Source organism: Ctenopharyngodon idella, chromosome 19 (assembly GCF_019924925.1).
Source record: "Ctenopharyngodon idella isolate HZGC_01 chromosome 19, HZGC01, whole genome shotgun sequence".
Lineage (NCBI taxonomy): Eukaryota > Metazoa > Chordata > Actinopteri > Cypriniformes > Xenocyprididae > Ctenopharyngodon > Ctenopharyngodon idella.
In genome coordinates this window covers 12,668,801-12,683,195 of record NC_067238.1, presented here as the reverse complement: position 1 = coordinate 12,683,195, position 14,395 = coordinate 12,668,801, and the positions used below count along the sequence as shown (strand labels likewise).

General features: G+C 39.9%; 1 protein-coding gene and 1 long non-coding RNA gene across 17 annotated transcripts in view; one reads left to right on the top strand and one right to left on the bottom strand.

The window, feature by feature from the left end:
* The window catches only part of LOC127500729 (uncharacterized), a 74,720-nt gene that overhangs the window by 11,706 nt on the left and 48,619 nt on the right, over positions 1-14,395 (bottom strand). The window lies entirely within an intron of this gene.
* The window catches only part of LOC127500708 (nuclear GTPase SLIP-GC-like), an 85,875-nt gene that overhangs the window by 41,600 nt on the left and 29,880 nt on the right, over positions 1-14,395 (top strand). For 2 of the 16 annotated variants that reach the window (XM_051872082.1, XM_051872083.1), the window contains exons 1-4: positions 6,651-8,431; positions 8,902-9,005; positions 9,172-9,204; positions 9,277-9,339. The exons of 7 other annotated variants lie outside the window; for them this stretch is intronic. In XM_051872082.1, coding sequence (XP_051728042.1) covers positions 6,666-8,431; positions 8,902-9,005; positions 9,172-9,204; positions 9,277-9,339 — 1,966 coding nt within the window. In that variant the 5' untranslated portion in view covers positions 6,651-6,665. Of the gene's footprint in view, positions 1-5,870; positions 5,968-6,619; positions 8,432-8,901; positions 9,006-9,171; positions 9,205-9,276; positions 9,340-14,395 lie in introns of those variants that run through there. 7 more of the 16 variants (XM_051872078.1, XM_051872079.1, XM_051872088.1 and 4 more) reach the window with 7 other exon arrangements.

Genomic DNA, 14,395 nt, shown 5'->3' with positions numbered 1-14,395 from the left:
AGAGGCTGCGGTCCGGGAAAGTTGTAGATGGTACTAGACGGATAAAATCCTCTAAATGTGCCTCGAGGGAGCGGTCCTTCTGCTCAAGGCAAAGCAGTTGCACTGCTAAAAAGGAGTCCATGGTATAGGAGGAGAAAAAAAAAAAAAAAAAAACCACACAAGAGAAACAAAACGCTGATGACACAAACACACCGCTACTGTTGAGGTCGGGTCTTCTGTTACGTAATGGTGGTGTATCAAACACACGACGAGGAAGAGTAAAGTTAATCAAGTCTTTACTTGATAATCCACAGGGAGAAATACAGAATCCAGATCAGAACACAAACCAACACATTACTTACTACAAACGAGACCCAACAAAGACACACTGACAGAACTGAACTGATATACACATACTAATGAACTCAAATGACTAACAGCTGTGATGATAATGATTGGTGTCCATGGAAACAGATTGTGGCGGGAAACTGAAACAAAGAAGCATGTGACAGAAGAAAAACAAACAAACTGACAGTTCATGTGACGTGTAGATGTGACACCATGGTTCCCTGAGAAGGGAACGAGATGCTGCATTGGAAGTCTTCAACACTGTGGGAACGCCTCTTTGTCATTGTGTCATGAAGCACATGTAAAATCCATTGAACCCACTTTTAGCCAAAATAATCTTTAATTTGGTTACATGTCGTTTTTACCAAAATAACTTGCGAGATGTATGATATTCCATCATGTAAGCAAAGTCAACAGTGATTACAAGGTGTTTGGTTTCATATCTTTGACATGTTCTATGCGTAGGCTGTGCGTAGCCACGATTTAGCTCGTTAGACCGGCTATTTGTAGCCCACCTATAGTCAATCCTGATTTATTGTATTTTTTGGACAGGAAGTGCATGAGATGGTTGATATCCCATCATGTTTGCAATGTCAATGATATCTACAAGATGTAAGTGTCATTTCATGACATGGTCTATCTGTAGTCACAATTTAGCTCTGAATTGGATAGGCTATATGCAGTCTGCTTTTAGTCCACCCGGCAAAATCGAGGCAATCTATATTTCTCATGTTGACAAGCATGTGCGTTGTTCATGAATCAATTTAGAGACCATGATTTTCCTTCTAACAGAACTGGTTGCTAAAATACATTGACAAATATTAATGTTTATCATAAAACAGTTTAAAGGTGCCCTAGAATTGAAAATTGAATTTACCATAGTTAAATAATTAGAGTTCTGTACATGGAAATGACATACAGTGAGTCTCAAACACCATTGTTTCCTCCTTTTTATGTAAATTTGATTTGTGCAAAAGACCTCTGAAGAACAGGCGAATCTCAACATAACACCGACTGTGACACAACAGTCGGGATCATTAATATGTACGCCCCCAAATTTAGCATATGCCAGCCCATGTTCAAGGCATTAGACAAGCCAGTATTAACGTCTGGAGCTGCACAGCTGAATCAGACTTTATGCAGGTAAGCAAGCAAGGACAATAACGAAAAATGGCAGATGGAGCAATAATAACTGACATGATCCATGATATCATGATATTTTTAGTGATATTTGTAAATTGTCTTTCTAAATGTTTCGTTAAAATGTTGCTAATGTACTGTTAAATGTGGTTAAAGTTACCATTGTTTCTTACTGTATTCACGGAGACCAGAGCCATGTCGTTATTTTCATTATTAAACACTTGCAGTCTGTATAATTCATAAACACAACTTCATTCTTTATAAATCTCTCCAACAGTGTAATGTTAGCTTTGGCCCCGTTAGCCGCATCATACTATCAAACTCATTCAGAATCAAATGTAAACATCCAAATAAATACTGTACTTACATGATCTGATATGCTGCATGACGAACACTTTGCAAAGATCCATTTTGAGGGTTATATTAACTGTTAGCTGTGTGAACTTTGTTTATGCAATGTATTATAGAGTTGCGAGCTTGGGGGCGGGGAGTGCGAGCATTTAAAGGGACACGCACAGAATCGGCGCATTTTTAATTATGTTCCAAAATAGGCAGTTAAAAATCGAATAATAAAAAATCTATGGGGTATTTTGAGCTGAAACTTCACAGACACATTCAGGGGACACCTTAGACTTATATTACATCTTGTGAAAAAGGGTTCTAGGGCACCCTTAAAATTGCATGTTTTCCCCAGTCAGGTGAACCGATTGATGTAGCCTACACTATTGTCTCTCGCAATCATGTCAGTTTTATGTTTTGTGTATGAATGATCACACGGTTTTCGGCTAGTTTGCACAGTTTGAAGCAGTCTTGAGTCAAAATGATCAAACTTTATTTGATGTGTAGATGGCTTTCCTCGCTCGACCACGAGCCGAAGGCTGGTCTGCCCTCGCACAGAGCCGCCAAGGTAGGACCTGAAGGTTTAGCCAGTATTGCAGAGGCTACATTCGCAGGAGGCCGAGCTGCAAAACCGGGGAGGCGGAAGCCATTAGCCCTAGCATCCTTTGGAAAAACTTCAGAGGGAGACAGTTTCTGATCCTGATTGAAGCCGTGAGCTGCTGAATGGCCAGAGCATGCTCTGGCAAGACTGTGGCCCTTATAAGGGCTGAGTCGAAAACTGCAACCAGGAATGAGATACGTTGGCTGGGGAGCAGTGAGCTCTTGGCAAAATTGACCCGGAGTCCTAGGCACTCCAAGTGGCTGAGGAGCACGGATCTGTGATGTGCTAGCTCATCCTGCTACTGGGCCAATGTGAGCCCCATCTGCCTCGAATACTCAAGAATCGTCTGTGATGGGGGGCTATCTGGATGTGAAAGTACACGTCTTTCAGGTCCAGTGAGAAGAACCAGTCCCTGAGGCAAATCTGCATGAGGATCTGCTTCAACGTTAACATCCTGAACTTCCGTCTCATGAGGGAGTGGTTCAGGAGTCTGAGGTCTAGGATGGGTCTGAGACCGCCATCCTTCTTGGGGACGAGGAAATATCGGCTGTAAAAACCCGATTTGCTCTCTCAGGGGGCAATTTCTATGGCTCCCTTTCCTAACAGAGTCATCACTTTGGCGCGAAGGACATGAACGTCGTCTGGTTTTACCAAAGTGAGAACCACTCCGCTGAAGCACGGGGGTCTTCGGGTGAACTGCAGCGAGTAACCTCGATTTATTATCCCCAACACCCAGCTTGACACTCCGGGGATGGCCTGCCAAGCCTCGGCCCGCATGACAAGGGGTTGGATTAGGTCGGTTGACAGACTGCTGTGTTGGGGCCTGTGCACCGACGAGTATGGAAGAGGAAATTTGCTCTCTTTTTGAAAATGTATGTTTTTTAATTTGTTCGCCATGAGAACGGCGTTTGGCGTGGGCGCAACAACAGTGAGTCGGCGCAGGCCTGGGGCGACTCGAGGCAGTGGCTGAGCTGGAGCGCTTGGGCAGGAAGTGTCGCATGGCTTGGGACGACTTCTGTGCAGCGGTGAAGTGAAGTGCTCGGTGAAGCCCTCTACGGCGACAGGAGAGACGGGCTGTAACAAATTAAACTTTTCTTTCTCTAAGTCTCATTGTTACCACGGGGTTCTATTAGGTTAGTATTGGTCTGTATACCTTAATGTTCTCCATTTAATAAAGCATGTACAAAGCATAAGACTCCCATTGATCAATGCATGTATTAGCAAACATCATTCAGAACACATACAACCCTCACAACTCAAAGAATAAAATGAATTGAGTCCATGAGTCAAAAGGTGCCTTGAATGAGACCTATAAAGTCCCATAGAACCAAATACCAGAGTTCAGAACAAAAAAAAAACAATCCAAAAAAACAGTCCAAAAAAGCAGTCCAAAAAAACAAGATAATCCCAGCAAAAAAGGAAAAATGTGATGGAGAGAAAAAGCCAAAAAAAACCAACAGTCTCACCCACATTAACTTCTCCGGGATTTCTGGATTCCTAAGGCAAACCACTGAAGAGGAAAAAATAATCCTCAAATGATCCCAGAAGGAGAATAGTTGATAGTCCACTGATAAAAGGCCTCTAAAATCACCAGGCAATCCTTCAGTCAGGGTGCCAGATCAAACTTAGTCCATTGCACTCGCACAGGTGAGAGCCTGCCATTTTCCAGCACCTTTGTTGGCCTGTCTTTCCAGCATGCCACCCCATGAGCTACAACTTCCCTCAAAATGGCCGCCCCCCACTTCCTTACCCAGAGGCCTTTTACAATAAGAGTCCTTCCTTCCCCCAACACATTCCCATTCAGTGTAACACATCCCCTGCCCCCACAGAAAATGGTTTACATACACATAGTTTACCAAAAATATAAACAAATAAATAATCAAAACATTAATTGAAAAATGTTTTCTCTTTTATGGAAGTGTCACAGGGCTTCGAGGAAGGCCACTTTGTCGATCTCCTTAATCTCTGTCAAATTTAGCCAGAGATGGCGTTCTAATACTACAAGGCTGGCCATTGACCGCCCGATGGCCTGGGCTGTTGCCTTCGTGGCACGCAAGGCCAAATCCGTGGCGCTGCTCGGAAGGCAGGAGCGTCAGTTCCAGACTCATCCAGAGAACGGAGGAGTTTGGCCTGGAACACCTGGAGAATGGCCATGGTGTGGAGCGCAGAGGCAGCTTTGCCTGAGGACGAGTACGCCCTACCAGCTAGAGCAGAGGTCGTCCTGCAGGGCTTGGTTGGGGCCCGTTTATTCTTCCATCCCACAGCTGTGGGAGGGCAGAGGTGAGCAGCCAATGCCTCGTCCAGGGGTGGCATCTGCTCATAGCCCTTCTCCTGAGAGCCATCCACGGTGGCGAGAGCTGCAGAGGTGGTCGTGCGTAAGCGGGCTAAGTAGGGGGGCGCGCCACGACTTGGTTAGTTCGTCGTGTACTTCAGAGAAGAACGGTGCAGAGCACTGGCGAGGGGCCTGGCAGCGTCCCCACAGGAACCATTCGTCCAGTCTGCTGCGCGTTGGCTCTTCAGGGGGAGCCCACTCGAGGTCGAGTTCCTCAACAGCCTTGGAGGGGACGCAGAATAACTCGGCGTCCATTCCTGCCCTGGCGTCGATGGGCTCTAGAGACGGCAGGTGGGTGGGGTCTTTGGAGTCGCCGACCCATTCCTCCATTTCAGAAGTTATGCTGTCATTCAGAACCGCTGAATGAAATGAGGTCGCTCGCCTCAACCGAGGGACGCTGTTCAGGGTGGGAGAACAGGACGGGAGAAGACTCTCTGGGCGGAGAGAGTGCGGCACGCGGGGGCTGAGCCGGTGTGAGATCACTCGTCTCCGAGCGCTGAGCCCCTTTGCCCCGCTGTTTCTTCCTCGCAGGCTCGTGGGAGGAACAGAACGGGAGGGCGCGAGGGGCGGGACGAGAAGCGTCGTCGTCGCTGAAGGAGAAAGATCTAAAATTCTATGGCAAAATGCTTACTTATATAGCCAGATGCCCCACCCATTTTGGCGGGCTTTGGGGCACTGCATCACCACAGGCTCACGCAGCTCCGCCGCGCCGTCATTGGTTCAAAAAGTTTTCCAGTTTGAATCAATGGCTATGCAGTTGCACTGTGTTGTTGAATAAAGCTTCAGTATCAAGGAAAAAAGGTGTTTTTCCCCACATGCAGTACTTGTTCCGTATCGAAAGGGAACTTTGTGTACTCAACCTCAGCCTAAGGGCAAACACAGAGCTCTAAAAGGACAAGAAAAAGAGAAGTGCAAACAATATGCAAACTCTTGTGTTTTTATACTTGCATACCGTAGATAGACCAAAAAAAAGTTCTCAGTATTAGTACTCAGAACAAGTAAATATATGCTATTGATTTTACAATTATTTAATGCAGTGTAAAGTGAAATAAAATCACAAAGGAGAAATTTGTCCCTTTCTAATTATCTTTTTTCTCTTTGGTTATGACAACATGATGTCCACACCCACAGGTGAATCAGATCTAACGTCAGAATTCTTACCTGGACATGTGACAGCTAAATCGACAGCAGTGTTCTGTCCCACAGACATTATCCTGAGAGATTAAAGGTAAATTTTCCTTCAAATTATTATGGTGCTTTAGGTTAGCTATAATTTTGAAAGTTAGTTTATGTCAGAACTTCTTTTATACTATTCAGGTTTTCAAAACAATCCACAGAAATACATATTACTATTTCTATATGATTTGTCAAACAAGTATTTGACATCATCATCTATAATTTGATGTATTTGTTTAAAGATTTTATGTATTTGTATAAATGCAAGAAATTCAAGGAACTCGTGTGTGTTAAATGTTAAAATCTCCTATTCCTTGGTTGTTTTAGATTGGTTTAGGCATTTATACCATGACAAGAGAGAGTGAAAGCTTGACAATTTTTGAACAAATTTTATTTATGCTTTCTTGATGCTTAGTTTTCAAGAAGTAACACTAGTTTATTGACATTATGAAACCTGCTCTGTAAGAATCTAACCTGATTAAGAAGGTGCAGTTGGGGGAGAAGCAGATACATGATAACCTGTCTAACAAGTGTTACACAACACCGCTGGCCAAACCAAGTACTGAAATTAAATTCAGCCAAAAAGCATTGAAATCAATTTGGATAAAAATGTCTACTATTGTTACTACTAAAAATGTCTCAGTAATTCACTCAAAATGCAACACAAAATGTTCCTACCCTCCATCACTTTTTTGTTTTGATAGGGAACTAAGCTGACGATCTTTGATCTTTGTGAGAGCAAATCTGTCAATGGCATCACAGACCATAAACTTCATCACTTGGAATGTTAATGGACTTAAGCAACACAGAAATCAGAAATTTCAAGAACTACAAAATTCTGATGTTATTTTCTTTCAAGAGACACACATTGGAGTAGGAGATGAAAATATTATAGAAGACTATAAAGATAAGTGGCATATTTTTTACACAAAGTATACCTCCTCTAGCAAGGGATCAGCCATACTAGTGAGGAAAACACTAGATTTCAAATACATAAGTGATGAAAAACATAACAGGGGAGCATATGTTGTGTTGAAATGTATACTGGAAGGTCAGGCGTACACTCTTGTTAGTGTTTATAATCATCACACAGACACAAAAACCCTTGATAAACTTTCAAGGTACCTTCAGTCAATGACCACAGGGCTGCTGGTGATTGGTGGAGATTTCAACACAGTTCTCAATAGATTTATTGACAAAAAATGGAACAAGTTGACAATAAACAGTACTCATAATAAATTGCTGTTATTTGTGGAGAATTTCATGAAATCTCTTCAGCTGGTTGATGTCTGGAGAAGAAAGAACCCCATAAAACAGGATTATACATTCTACATAAAAGATTGTCCTTCATCCAGGCTGGATTACTTATTTGTTCCAGAAGAATGTATGTGGCGTGTCAGAAGTTGTGAAATAAGAGACTCAAAGATAAATGAAAACAAAGACCATCGGCCTGTGTCTTTAGAGATCAACGTCCCTGCGATGCCTATTCAGAATGTTCCCCAGATACAAACAATCTTCCAATGGCTGAATCTAAAAAAGGATCTTTTGACAGATGAGATGGGTTCATCGATGGGGGAAGAAAACCCGCAGAAAAATGCGGTCAGTGAAGTTGAGATTGTGTCAGCTGTACATTCTCTTCAAGTGTCAGACACACCGAGACCAGATGGAATTCCAGTTTCCTTCTATAAAGACAACATTCAGGATTTAATTCCATACATAAAGACACTCTATGACAGAATCCACAGAGGTGGATTTAACTGCTCTGAGAAACACTTTAATGAAACTGTGAAAAGTCCACATGATGATAGTCAACACTTTTTTAATGTTGACTTCCTCATCATTGCAACTGTTCTGGCAAGACATCTAGATGATGTCATTGAGTCCCTTCCAAAGGGGCGGATACCAAAAGAGTCGGCAACTGTCATGATCACTCCCAAAACACATTATGCTTTAATAAGTTTGAGTCATATTAAGGATGAGTTAGAACAGCAAAAACAGTCAAACCCGACTCTGAACCAGGATCTCCTCATTATAGAAAATCTCCTCAGTGATGCAAAAGAACATTTTTCAGTTGAGAAATACAAACTTCTACATCAGGGCTGCCCTTTGACCCCAGGACTCATAATGTTGGCTCTAAAAAGCTACGCTTCACAGTTATTTGGACATTTAGAAAAGTCTGGGGTTTTTATTTCCAAACAAAGTGTGATAGTTTGCTTTCAGCCTGAGGACCTAGAAATGGTCAAAGCTACTGTGGAGAACAATACTAATGAAGTATATGAAATAGAGATATTATCCAGAGGAAATGGTGAACTGCTACAATTAAACTGCATAGGAAATGATTGTAAGGATGAGGACTCGGAAAAATGGGACACAGACATATTTGGGAATAATGGCGAAGAATCAGAAGAAAATTGCTCTAAAGCAGATGAAGGGGATGATGGGAGTAAGGTGTATGAAGAGATTGAATATAAGTCTGAAATCTATGAGGAAGATGAATCAATGGAAGTCGATGTAAGGTGAGGATAATGAATGAAAGTACATGGACATTTGGACAGAGAAACCTGAAGTACACTGAGAACATGGGTTAAAATCCTTGCTAAATTCTGACTTCTTCCATATACATAATATGCTTTAAACATACTTTGATGAAGATTAGGAAATTTCATTTCAACATTTCAAAGTGACTCACAGTTATTGTGTTTTACTCAGGAGCAAAAGTTGGTCAGCTGGAGCAAAGAAATGTTCCCTAACTCCCTTTAAAAAAGAGACTCATTTTTAGCACCATGAAACATTTAGGCTATAACTATTATCACCCAGCAAAAAAAAAAAAAGCATTATGAGACAAACTGTGATGGAGTGTACATAACTGATTCTACCATTTTCTTGTTGATCTCTGTGAAGCTGCTTTGACAATCTATATTGTATAAAAGCACTATAGAAAAAGGTGACTTATCTGAATTAACATATGGAAATACCATATGTTTAGTAGATCAGCCATTTCTGGACAACCAAAAGAAGAGATGGAAGCATTTAACTGGATGAAGAATACACCTCCTCTTCTTCCTGTACCATTACAATCTTCCTCTGAGGGTAAGCCAATTAATTAATTAATTAATTATAACTAATATAATAATTAGTTATAATCAAAACTAAAAAAAGTAAAAAAAAAAAAAAAATAAAATAAAAAATGTTCTTAAAAAATTGGTAAGAAAAAACAATAGATCTTTAATAAGAATGTATGGTTTTTCCCCTTCAGGATTTTCCATCCATCCCACAATGACTAGCCAAGGTATAAAAATTAAAGATCATTGTACAGTCTGTTATTAAGGAAAAATAATGAGTGGAATGAATTCTCTCATAGGTACTAAAAGAAAGCGTGATCATGAATCATCCGACTCGAGTATAGAGTCACCGCTGACAACAGGCAAGTAAAATCTGAATCTGTCCACCTCTTATCTGCCACTTGTAACTAATAACTTGGTTGCCTATAAATGGTCTGCAGAATTTAGACACACACTAACTTAAAAGGGTCATACAGGTATCACATTCATCCAAACCAAACCGCTTGCCCTATGTAGTGTCACAGGGATGCTAGAGCCTATCCCAGCAACTCAGGCCGTCCATCACAGGGCTAATGTACAGAAACATACACCTTCACACAATTTAGAGTCTCCAGTTCACCTGTCCTACAAGTCTTTTGATTGTGAGAGAAACCAGAGTGCCTGGAGAAAACCCACACCAACACAGAACAAGCAAACTCAATATTTACCATCTCACCATTTTGAGTCAACCACTTGCAGAATCTGTAAAAATGTGAATAATTTTAATAAAATAAGAGGGATCATACAAAATGAATGTTATTTTTTATTTAGTACTGTCATGAGTAAGATATTTTTCTGAAGAACAGAGCTCAGTTTAACTGCTCAGGACAAACAAGGGACTCATGAACAACCATCACAAAACAAAAAAAACAGTCGTGGATCATCCAGGTAACCACACACAGTATTAAGAATCAATGGTTCACAAACTTTTGAATGGGGCCATTTTAATAAATTCAGCTTTTTTTTTTTGTCTTGTGAACTAAATGCAAACATCTTTTATGTAAAATATCTTACTCAGGACAGTACTAAATAAAAAATAACATGCATTTTGTATGATCTCTCTTATTTTATTAAAATTATTCACATTTTCACAGATTCTGCAAGTTATTCACATACTTTTTCTTGCAACTGTATTAGAATGACATAGTATGCACTAGTAAAACATCTACTACAGTGGTTAACCTGTGGCCTCAGTGATCCTCCAGGGGGGCTGCCAGATAACTTAAAGGGTTAGTTCACCCAAAAATAAAAATTCTGTCATTAATTACTCACCCTCATGACGTTCCACACCCATAAGACCTTGGTTCTTTTTGATAAAATCTGATGGCTCAGTGAGGCCTGCATTGACAGCAAGGTAATTTACACATTCAAATGCCTAGATAGGTACTAAAAACGTATTTAAAACAGTTCATGTGACTACAGTGGTTCAACCATAATGTTATGAAGCAATGAGAATACTTTTTGTGTGCCAAAAAAACTAAATAACGGCTTTATTCAACAATATCTAGTGATGGCCGATTTCAAAACACTGCTTCATGAAGCTTCGCAGCTTAAGAATCTTTTGTTTTGAATCAGTGGTTCGGAACGTGAAAGTCATGTGATTTCAGTAAAGGAGGCTTTAGGCTTGTTCGACTTCATGCAGCGCTGTACAGACCAATCAGCGGCTGAAATTTTGTCCGACTTGAGACAGCGCTGACGCCATGTGACTGTGACATATAGCTTCAAACTACAGCAAGAGCGATTCAAGAGCAGCAGGCTGAGTCAGCCAGCGCAGCTTCTCAAGAGGTGTGTTTGACATCGGCTGTGGCTGGATTTAAAAAGTTAAAAACGGAGACGTGAAGTTGGACACTTTCTGCTTCCCGTATGATGCTTGCGCTGCATTTGCATACTTTATCACAGCTGAAGTGAAATAAATGCAGTATTTGACACATACACAGATGTTTCAGACATTTTCATTCAATACTTTATGTACTGCTTGCGTCTGTTTGGTTATGTCTATTAAACCTTTGAAATTACGATCGTACCGGAATATTTAAACCTGCTTTTGCATTGCCGCTGAAAGCAGTGGCCATGTAAGCTATATGTTTTAAACAGCTTTACAAAGTGTTTTCAACAACACACTATTGCTACTTCTGTGTTGAAACATTAAATAATAACGCAAGTATTGCAATAACAATTTATAGTCCGAATATACGCTGATTTCAGCAATAAAAATGAGAAAATTACCTTTGAAACTAATGTTATTACACTGTTCTGCCAGTAGGTGACAACCAGTGACTGTTAAAATATATTTGATGGATCAGAATCATTAATTCAAGAGATTTGTTTAAAAACACTGGACGAAACATGTCTTCATTAAATTCAAACGATTTTGTAATTAAGTCATTTAAATTAATTTTTAATAGGCTAATTTATAACATTTTACACATTTCTAAATAGACTGATTTAAAAAGAAATGTGAAAAAGTGAAAGTGAAGTGACATGTGGCCAAATTAGGGCTGGGCGATTATGACCGAAAATCAAAACCTCGATTAGTAACATTTTACCTCAATTACGATTAATGAACGATTATTTTGTTTGTTTTTTTGCCCTCATAGTTCACTTACAAGGTTTGTACTGTAAATATGCTTGACTATTAAAGTCTGTGTGAACCAGAAGTTGCAAACGTCTTTTCTCCAGTGTTGTGACGTATTTCCAAATGAAACGGAATATTGAATACAGGACAGGGTTTCACTCTAGCGCTCCTCCTCTCTATCTCTGGCTCATAGCAGACTAACGGTTGCAGGGGAGTGGTTTAAGTGTTTCAACCCAAGCTGTCAAACTGACATCATCAGGAAAGGAATGCTATTCCAGACCGGAAGTAACTTTTCAGATTTTGATTAAAGATTACCGCGACAAACAATTTTTTTCTGTGTATTAACTTGCACGGATTAATTGTTCACCACAAGACTAGTAATATGCACTAACAAAGTAAATAGGGTCGATTTTGATTTCATGCCGACTTTAAAGGTGGGATATTTTTTCCTTTTGAAAGAGTGATCTGACATAACAGCTCACTTTCAGCAGTTATTTTATCTATGGTTCCTAACATTTCTTACAGATTTCTGCTAAATCAGATAAAGATAAATTAGCACAATATCAGTATGTAATGAGAGCGATTGCGTGTGTGAATTAGTCATACCGTCTCTCTACTAATTGTGAAGCTGTGGGTTGTAAATAGTTACTTCAAAAGTAGAAAAATATATGCTATAATAACTTTTGAGTTTCTAAGCGATTTTAGTGATAAATCACAGGACGGTGCTGACAACTAGTTTCTGTTCCTCAGTGCGTGTGATCTTCACGTTTTGTGCAGCTACTGTTTGTATGAGTGTTCGTGCCACAATGCAGCTGCGCGAGCACGGTAGCTTGATATAATAATACACATCCAAATCGCTTGAATGTCCAAACTGGCAAACCGTAGGCTAATACACAAACCGTAATACACATACAACTGGCAAATTTAGTGAAGACGCACGGCTCACCGCTCGCGCGCATCTCTGCATGTTGACTGGACGGGGCGGAGTCAGGTGGCAACACGCGCTAGTATGTTTTAAAGTGTGAAGTATTAATAGGATTAAAAAAAACCAAAATAACCGACATGGGAAAATTACGTCGGTTAGAGGTTCTGAATTTCGGTTTCGATTACTTTTCGATTAATCATCCTGCCCTAGGCCAAATAACATTAAATTAGTTGTTTCTTTTGTTTTAAATTAATGTTTAATGTTTTGGTCCAGTTTTGTGCGAGAGCAAAGGAAATCCACGCGTGAGCGGAGAGATTTGCGCTCGCGCATTGTGCTCTCGCGTCACAATAATGTGCTCTTGACATTTGTCAGTAAAATAACGCCATACGAGACCCGTTGCTAGCAGGTATGTTTCAAACGCCGTTTTCCATTGCTCCCGAGGGACTGTAGGCTCACCAGGATGGGGCAAAAAGGGGCTCGGGGGAAATAACGACAGCATGGGGAAATCATCAGCTATCCTCGTTGCCAATTGTTCTGTCTGTAATGATGACTCGTACTTGGACTTATTTTACTTTTTATTGTTCTCACAACTTCCCTCACATCACTGAACTGCGTGAAAAACATTCTAGCATTCTAGCTTCAACGTCATTATGCATTCCAAACTCTTAAAGTGACGGGCGTTCTTTATATCCCACCAATGTAACAAAATACATTACTCTAATGAAACATCAGAGTATAAGTCTAACTAAACATGCTAAACATCCAGTTAAGCTAAGAAGTTTTGATGGATGATAATTGTAATGAAGATAAAGATGATTACAGTGACATACAGGAGTCGTATGGCGCAGACTCCGTGCCAAAATCAAGCTTCCGAATGACCGACCGATCGAATGTCAAACCGAACGTCTATCCGAACATCTTGTACTTTGAGCATCTAACTGAGCGGGTCGACCCACGTGACGACCTGACGTGACGGCAGCGTCTTAAAATTAACTGGTTTTTACCCATGTAGGGAGCCAAGCTGATGTGTAAAGACTATAAATGGACATTACAGGCACTAAATAAAGATATTTTATACCTAAATACTGAATCCTGGACATTACAGACAATACACCTGACCTATATTATCATTCTAACTTGTTTTTATTGTTAATTTTATTGCCTGCTGTACAATGTTCACAGTCCATGCAAGATACTCTAAATAATAATAATAAATTATAATAATAAATTGTTAATTATTGTAATTGCCTACTACAGTATACCATCAGACCAGTCTCTTTATGCTTTTTTTCCCATGAAATCAACAGAATATCCAGGTGATATCATGTGAAGCCTCAGGAGAGCCTTTATGTTTTTGAATGAATGTTTAACAATTTTGTGACAAAATTATCTGTAAAATTATCTATCTACACACATAAATAAAAACTGGGATTGATTTGGTTGATTTAAAGGCATGTACCCCTCAAAAGTCAATATTGAGGCATGCCTTTTAGAAAATATGGTAACACTTTACATTAAGGTTCCCTTTGTAAAGGGTTTATAAAGGTGTTTGTTAATGATTAATAAGTCATTTACAAATGCATTATAAATCATTAATAATGCAGTTATAACTGCATGACTAAAAAGGGCGACTTTAATGCAATACCTGCCAAATAGTGAGCCGTTTTTAACTCACATGTTATAAATGCTTAATAAATGTATTTATTAACACTTATTTACCTAACACAAAACCAGATTCCTGGTTTATTTCATGATGCAGCAAAAATTATTAGACTGAAGGGTGTTGTATTTGTGCTTTTCTTATTAATATCTCATGACTGCCACTTTTCTTACTATGTTGCTTACCAGAAGGTTTCTGTCTTACCCATGATATTCTCCA